At 51.4% G+C, this 8,037-nt stretch overlaps 2 protein-coding genes across 2 annotated transcripts in view; both read left to right on the top strand.

The window, feature by feature from the left end:
- Positions 1-774: 774 nt before the first annotated feature.
- On the top strand, positions 775-1,303 carry MRPL53 (mitochondrial ribosomal protein L53). Its single transcript, XM_007459413.1, has 3 exons — positions 775-866; positions 966-1,078; positions 1,170-1,303. The coding sequence occupies exons 1-3, from the start codon at positions 775-777 to the stop codon at positions 1,301-1,303; spliced, it is 339 nt and encodes a 112-aa protein (XP_007459475.1).
- A 3,749-nt stretch (positions 1,304-5,052) lies between these two features.
- Positions 5,053-8,037, top strand: part of MOGS (mannosyl-oligosaccharide glucosidase) — a 3,486-nt gene continuing 501 nt past the window's right edge. The window contains exons 1-4 of the mRNA XM_007459412.1: positions 5,053-5,404; positions 5,592-5,818; positions 6,311-6,507; positions 6,713-8,035. Of these exons, the coding sequence (XP_007459474.1) occupies positions 5,053-5,404; positions 5,592-5,818; positions 6,311-6,507; positions 6,713-8,035 (2,099 nt within the window). The remainder of the gene's footprint in view (positions 5,405-5,591; positions 5,819-6,310; positions 6,508-6,712; positions 8,036-8,037) is intronic.

Here is an 8,037-nt window from a genome sequence, read left to right as displayed (position 1 = left end):
ATCCCAGGGGAAAGGGAAAGAGGAAAAGCAATAGAAAGCAGGGAGCCTAGATGCCACTTCCTCTTAAGTCCCAGGAGCCAGGCTAAACACTGAAAGTTCGGGACACTACTACAAAGTTAATTCATCAGGAACCACAGAGGTGGAATAGGAATTTCTACACCTAAATCAGTCCCACAGCGTATACTATATAATAGTACCCTGCACTCCCCTCCCCATCACTAGTTTTAGTCATTTAAGAATATTGGGCTGTAGGACCTTCACGTGTAAGCTTCGCTACTCCAGAGTTCCACGTGTTTAATCTTAAACTACCTGAGTGGAGTTTACCCTCTGGTAGGTTTATAATCCCTGCCGTGGTGGTGCCCTCTCCTTGGAAGGGACCAGCACTTAAGACGGTGTTAACGTAGATCTGGCACAGCAGGGTACAGAGGAGTAAAGGCTGCAAAAGACGTGTTATCGGAGCCAGGTGCAAACGGCTTTTGCACTATTTATTGTCTTCACCGTGATAAAGGGGGCTATTAATGACAGGTAGTGTTTACTGACCGCGTACTTTGGGCGCCCCATACCCTGTGCCGAAATCATCTGTCTCCCTCCTGGCCTTCCTCCTCTTCTCGGCTGGGGAGCCGAGGGCGGCGGCCTGGGGACCAGCACCACCGACCGTGTCAGAGAAGCCGCACGAGGCGGAGGTCGGGGGACTGCGGAAGCGCGTAGCAGTCCACAGCGTCTCGCACTAGCGACACTTCCGCCCGCACGAGTCCTTCCGGGGTGGGGGTCACCATGGCAGCGGCCCTGTCTCGGCTCGGACTCCGCTCTGTCAAGCAGGTTCGGGTTCAATTCTGCCCTTTCGAGAAGAACGTGGAGTCGACAAGGTACGAGGGGGAAGGAGTGCGGACGCGAAGGGGCGCGCCTTCCTCCCGCCGAGGGTCTAGCCCCTTCTGCCGGGCGCTCATGCCGTTTTCTCACCGCAGGACCTTCCTCCAGGCCGTGAGCAGCGAAAAAGTTCGCTGCACCAACCTCAACTGCTCGGTGATAGCGGACGTGAGACACGACGGCTCCGAGCCCTGCGTGGACGTGCTGTTCGGTGGGTCTGGTTGGGAGTCGGGAGGGAGTCGCTAGCTCTCGGCGCTGGCCCCGCGGTCCTCCCGGTGCCTGACTCGTTTGTTTCTTCCCAGGAGACGGGCATCGCCTGATTATGCGCGGCGCGCACCTCACCGCCCAGGAAATGCTCACTGCCTTCGCCTCCCACATCCAGGCCAGGGGTGCGGCGGGAGGCGGGGACAAGCCGGGCGCCAGTACCGGGCGCTGACAGCGCGGAAGAGACCAACAAGCAGGTTTTCACCTAAGACTAATAAGGACACATCTAAGAAGAGCTTGACTTAATTACTCAAATCACTATCTAGAAGACCACAGAGCGCAAAAGAGAAAAGAAAAAGCCTTGTGACTACAAATCCAACCAGTGTTTCTGGGAAGAGACAAGATGGGGAGGGGTCTGGACAAATTTGAATTTTATTTCACTTTCTTACCATCACTCACTGCTTAACCCTTTTGAATTTGGCTTCTTCCAACACTACTCAAGGTACCTCTTACTCTTATTAGAAATGCTGTTTCTCAGTCCTCATTTTTCCATTTCAGTAGCACCTGCCACTCTTAATTCCCTCCCTTGTGTAACTTCTTTTCCACTCAGGTCCTTTTTCTTTTTTTAACCATAAAGGCATACTACTCTCCTTCTTTCTCTCCTCTCTTTTATTTTTGGGGCATCTCATATTCTGTCATGACTTGAACTACCCTCTTGGGTTAAACCCTACATTTCTGTTTGGCTCTAATCTCAAATTCTGTGCTATAGTCAGGGTACTTACTACCAATTTTCTCCAAATCCCACCAACACTCTTTGTCTAACCCTAACCCGATAATCTTACATACTCTCTAAAGTTGACCCTTGAACAATGCAGGTTTGAATTGCAGAGGTCCTTTTACATGCCTGTTTTTCAAATAAATACATAGTACAAGTACTACACGATCTGTGGTTGTTTGACTGCGGTTGTGGAACTGTGGGTACTGACTGTAAAGTTATCCCCCCATTCTCAACTCTGTGGAGCGGTTGGGCCCCTAACTCCCATCCCCACCCCCATTGTTTAAGGGTCAACTGTACTTGCTTCCTCCCCTGACTTCCTCATTCCTTTAAAAGGCACTTCATCTGCTCAGCCACTTGAGCTGGAAACCACAGCATTATCTCTGGTTCTGCCCGCTCCCTGCGTACTCCAGTCAGTAAGTTCATAATATTCTGTCTTAAACAAAAGCTCCTGAAATGTTCTCTACATTTCCATTCACTCTCCTGTATTATTGTTGCATTCTCCCACCTGGTCTCCTTTTTGCTAACCGTTTTTGCTGCTGCTTTTATCTTTCCAAAGCATATCATTGGTTTTATTATTACAACTTGTTTCAGAGAACAGTGCCTAAAGTACTTTTTAGGCACCCTGCCTAAAGTGTTTTTCATACTAGGTTGCCACGCATTAATGTGGATCATGAAGTGAATTTAGGGGGTTAAATCAGCCTTTAAAAAAAAAAGTAAAATAGAATAAAAAGTATCAGTAGATGGCACATGGACTGGGAAGTACTCTTTAAGAAACTTAAGTTTTAAGCATATAATCATGAATATAGATATAGGTATTATATAAAGTATGTGTATGTGTGTCTATCTGCATGTACTTGGTTGCAGTATAGAATTATTTCTTACCTCAGGCTGTAGGAAAAAAATGGTTGTTAGCCACTGGTTCAGAGAAAAACTTCAGAATATCCAGCGAGGCAATCAAGAATCTCTGGACACTGACTGCTGTGCACTTCGCCAAATATATTTCCTCCTACCCCATTGCTACCTCTCTCTTAAAACGGTGATATCTTCAAAGGACTGGTTTTCCCCCCTCTCCCTTAAAAGAAAGAAAACTATCAGGAGACAGTATAGCGTAGTAAAAAGCCAGAATGCCTGGGATTGAAATTCTAGCTTTTCCCTTAAGTAGCTATGTAACTTTGGACACATTACTTAGTCTCTCAGTGCCTGTTTCTTCATTCGTAAAATGGGGATAATAGTACCTACCTCATAGAACTGTTGAGAGATTAAATGAATTGATATGTGGGGCTTCCCTGGTGGTCCAGTGGTTAAGACTCTGCTCTTCCACTGCAGGGGTCATGGGTTCAATACCTGGTCAGAGAACTAAGATCCCTGCATGCAGCACGGCCAAAGATCAATCAATCAATAAATAAACTGGTATCTGTAAACTGCCTAGAATATTGAGTGAGCATAGCATAGTATCTAAGAGGCCGTATGTTATAGGCCTCTTCATTGACGAAAGGATACAACCTAGATTTGAGTTCTTCAGGTCCATGGTTAACTGGCTATTATCCTTGGCCAGATTAACTACTCTCATCTGTAAAAACAGGGATGGTTCAAACGCTGCTGTAAACACGGATTGAGTGCTGGCACTGTGCTTACAGATTTTGAACTTGAGGTTGGGGCTGTTTTCTCTGTGTCCCCCACACCTTGCATAGTGCCTGATACAGAGTGTGCAATAAACTTTTGTTGAATTTACCAATATTTAGCATCAACCTTGTGACTTCAACTGATTAGTACTGAGATACAAAGATGAATGGTGAAACTCAGGTGTGTGTACTAAGTGCTACAATATATTGAATAGGTGTGGACCAGGTGCAGTGGTAGCAAGGAAGGACTGACCATTGGGTTTGGTCAGAAGCTGATTGTTAAATGAGTAAAAAGTCTACCAGTGGAGGGTGGGGCCAGAAGTCAGATATTATAGTGAAAGAAGAAGTGGGTGTGCAGCATAAAGTAGTAGTTTTATATAATTAGAGTTTGGATGGGAGGTGTGATAATAGCTAGAATAGCATAAGGGTGTGGAGTAGGGTTTTTTAGAGGATGATAGAGATTTGTACTTTATGAAAACACCTTTTATGCTGAGCTGTTGGAGAGAAGTAACTATGAATCTAAGTTGCATTTCTTTTTTCTTTCTTTTTTTTTTTTTTTTTTTTTTTTTTTTGCGGTACGCGGGCCTCTCACTGTTGTGGCCTCTCCCGTTGCGGAGCACAGGCTCCGGACATGCAGGTTCAGCGGCCATGGCTCACGGGCCTAGCCGCTCTGCGGCGTGTGGGATCTTCCAGGACCGGGGCACGAACCCATGTCCCCTGCATCGGCAGGCGGACTCTCAACCACTGCGCCACCAGGGAAGCCCTAAGTTGCATTTCTGAACCATCATCAAATGTAATCTTGGCTCTTCTAGGACAACATCAGGTGCAGATGCTACCTCTTTCCTACAGCCTTCCCTGACCTGGACATAAGTAATCTTTCCTCTAAGCACCTTTGCTTCCTGGGTTGTAGAAAAGGGAAAAAAAAAAAAAAAAAGTACAGCCACCACCATTATGGTCCTTTTAGGGTTTATCTAGATAAGGAATCCTAGACCGAGTGGAGGTATGACATCTAAAATCACAGATCCTTTTGGATCCACTCCATTTCACTAGGTAAGAAGGCATGGGTGTGGACAATATGATTCAGATACACCTGGGTTCCAAGGTAGCCGCTTCCTGGCTCTGTAGCCAGGGCCAAGTTACTTGAACTTTCTAGGCCATGGTTTTCAGGCACCTGATTGGGGTGATATGGGGAGCGGTTAAATGTAAAACACTTAAGACAGCGTCTTATGCTCTTAATATACAGTAGTTATTAAAAGAAAAAAAAGACAAATGTGATTGGTTTTTCCTACTAGCCTGTCAATTGCGTAAGAACGCCAAACAAACGCCCATCCAGTGGACGCGGCCCAGAGGGCCGACCCCAGGGACCAGCCCTACGCCACGCCGCGCTGTTTTGCTGTGGGGCTTAACCTGACGTGGAGGGGCGGGACTTCCGGCGGAAGCGGAGGGAGAGGCACGGGTCGGTGGGTGCGGCTGACACATCTGTGGTGTTCCAGGCGCTGCGCGCGAGCCTAGGAGGCGAGCAGGCACCCGGGCTCTGTGGCCATCTCTCCGGGTCCCCGCGACGCCGATTTCCGTGCAAGGATGGCTCGGGGCGAGCGGCGGCGCCGCGGAGCGCCGGCAGACGGAGCGCGGACCGCTGAAAGGGCGGCTCGGAGCGGCCCCGCGCGACGGGAAGGCCGGGGCGGCAGGCCCCGGGGCGCGGCTGCGGGAGCCGCTCTGGCCGTCGTGGTCCTGTCTCTGGCCCTGGGCCTGTCGGGATGCTGGCTGCTGGCATGGCACCGTGCGCGGCGGGCTGTCACGCTGCATTCCGCGCCCCCGGCGTTGCCTCCCGACTCTTCCAGCCCCGCCGTGGCCCCGGACCTCTTCTGGGGCACCTACCGTCCTCACGTTTACTTCAGCATGAAGACCCGCAGTCCGCAGCCCCTCCTCACCGGTAACCTGGACGCGGGGCGGGCAGGCAGGCGGGCACTTAATCTGGGCGCCCCAGCTTCGCTCCAGATCAAGGGTGGTGAGGAGTGGATCAGGAGAGTTATTAAGAGGGATGACCCTGAAGTTCTCGGCGACCCAGAGGGACAGGTTCCCTGCTCTCTCTTTGACTTACCTGGCCATTCTACCCCCAGGACTGATGTGGGCGCAGCAAGGCACCACCCCGGGGACCCCTAAGCTCAGGCACACGTGTGAGCAGGGGGACGGCGTGGGTCCCTATGGCTGGGAGTTCCACGACGGTCTCTCCTTCGGGCGGCAACACATCCAGGATGGGGCCTTAAGGCTCACCACTGAGTTCGTCAAGAGGCCTGGGGGTCAACACGGAGGGAACTGGAGCTGGAGAGTGACTGTAGAGCCTCAGGTCAGGGCCCTCAGGACACCCTTCCCCTAGCCTAGACTTCCTCCACCCTTCCTTTGCTGCGTGCAAATGCAGGATAAAGTGGGGGTTAATAGCAGGGGCTCTGAGCCTGGCTGCCTGGTTTGAATCTGCTGCCTGCCTTAAATACTTGCCTGTATGACCATCTCTTTTTACTATCTCTAAGCCTTGGTTTTCTTGTCTGTAAAATGGAAATAAAAAAGTACCTAACTCACAGAATTGTAAGAATTAAAGGAAATAATATGTAGAGTTCTTAGCATAGTACATGGGACAAAAGTACTATTATTTCCCAAGAGAACCCTGTGCAGAGCTCTTTATCTCATCCCACTGGTGCTTACTTTCAGTGACCCTCAACACTGCTAGATGTATGTTGTTTACTATGTTGCTCTCACCTGGTGTCCCTTTCCCTAAGGCTGATTCTCAGGGGAGAGACTGCTAACCTAATGCTGTGTTTTTATGTCCTCATTGGTCTCCCAGGCCTCAGGTACCTCTGCTCTCCCTTTGGTGTCCTTGTTCTTCTATGTGGTAACAGATGGCAAAGAAGTCCTAGTGCCAGAGGTTGGGGCTAAGGGGCAGTTGAAGTTTATCAGTGGACACACCAGTGAACTTGGTGACTTCCGCTTTACGCTTATGCCACCAACCAGTCCAGGAGATACAGCCCCCAAGTATGGCAGGTAACTGGGGGAAGAGAGTGTGGGGTGGTGGTATGGATGCTGACTTAGCCTGATTTCCATCTCCCCCATTCTACCCTCTTTTCACCATGTTCCCTGCATTGCCAAGACTCTCCCATCCTGACTCCTGATCACCTCATGTTTTCGCTTTATAATCCCCACCACTTCCTCCTGAGTAATATTTCCTGTTTATCTTTTTCCTTTCAAGCTACAATGTCTTCTGGTCCTCCAACCCAGGACTTCCCTTGCTGACAGAGATGGTGAAGAGCCGCCTAAATAACTGGTTTCAGCATCGGCCCCCAGGGGCTTCCCCTGAACGCTACCTCGGCTTGCCAGGATCTCTGAAGTGGGAGGACAGAGGCCCAAGTGGGCAGGGACAGGGACAAGGGCAATTTTTGATACAACAGGTGACACTGAAAGTCCCCTTTTCTGTGGAGTTGGTGTTTGAATCAGGCAGTGCCCAGGCAGGAGGAAGCCAAGCCCTAGAGCAGCTGGCAGGCAGCCTGCTGACCCAGGCCCTGGAAAGCCATGCTGAAGCCTTTAGAGAGCGCTTTGAGAAGACCTTCCAGCTGAAGGAGAAGGGCCTGAGCTCTGAGGAGCAGGCTTTGGGTCAGGTTGCCCTCAGTGGTCTTCTTGGTGGTATTGGCTACTTCTATGGACAGGGTCTGGTGTTGCCAGACATGGAGGTTGAGGGGTCTAAGCAGAAGGTTGACCCAGTCCTCTTTCCACCTGTCCCTCTTTTCACAGCAGTGCCCTCCCGGTCATTCTTCCCGCGAGGTTTCCTGTGGGACGAGGGCTTTCACCAGCTGGTGATCCAACGGTGGGATCCCCGGCTCACCCGGGAGGCCATAGGCCACTGGCTGGGGCTGCTAAATGCTGACGGCTGGATTGGGCGGGAGCAGGTGCTGGGGGATGAGGCCAGAGCCCGGGTGCCCTCAGAGTTCCTGGTGCAACGGACAGCCCACGCCAACCCCCCAACTCTGCTTTTGCCTGTAGCCCACATGCTAGAGGGTGGTGACCCTGCCGACTATGCCTTCCTCCGCAGGGCCTTCCCCCGCCTGCGTGCCTGGTTCTCCTGGCTTCATCAGAGCCAGGCAGGGCCAGTGCCACTATCTTACCGCTGGCGGGGCCGGGACCCAGCCTTGCCAACCCTACTGAACCCCAAGACGCTGCCTTCAGGGTTGGATGACTATCCCCGGGCTTCACACCCTTCACCCACTGAGCGGCACCTGGACCTGCGGTGCTGGGTGGCACTGGGTGCCCGTGTGCTGATGCGGCTAGCGGAGCAGCTGGGAGAGGCTGAGGCAGCTGCAGAGCTGGGCCCACTGGCTGCCTCCCTGGAAGCAGAGGAGAGCCTGGATGAGCTGCATTGGGCCCCAGAGCTAGGAGTCTTTGCAGACTTTGGGAATCACACAAAAGCAGTGCAGCTGAAGCCTAGACCCCCTCAGGGCCTGGTGCGAGTGGTGGGCCGGCCCAACCCTCGCTTACAATATGTGGATGCCTTGGGCTATGTCAGTCTTTTCCCCTTCCTGC

Source organism: Lipotes vexillifer, unplaced genomic scaffold (genome assembly GCF_000442215.2).
Source record: "Lipotes vexillifer unplaced genomic scaffold, Lipotes_vexillifer_v1.1 scaffold51, whole genome shotgun sequence".
Taxonomy (NCBI): Eukaryota; Metazoa; Chordata; class Mammalia; order Artiodactyla; family Lipotidae; genus Lipotes; species Lipotes vexillifer.
The sequence above is the reverse complement of the archived record's forward strand: the minus strand, read 5'-3'. Positions and strand labels throughout refer to the sequence as shown.

Coding starts and splice junctions, on each gene's coding strand:
- MRPL53 (XM_007459413.1), top strand. CDS start 775: ATGGCAGCGGCCCTGTCTCGGCTCGGACTCCGCTCTGTCAAGCAGGTT. Junction 867..965: donor AAGAACGTGGAGTCGACAAG/GTACGAGGGGGA, acceptor TTCTCACCGCAG/GACCTTCCTCCAGGCCGTGA. Junction 1,079..1,169: donor CTGCGTGGACGTGCTGTTCG/GTGGGTCTGGTT, acceptor GTTTCTTCCCAG/GAGACGGGCATCGCCTGATT.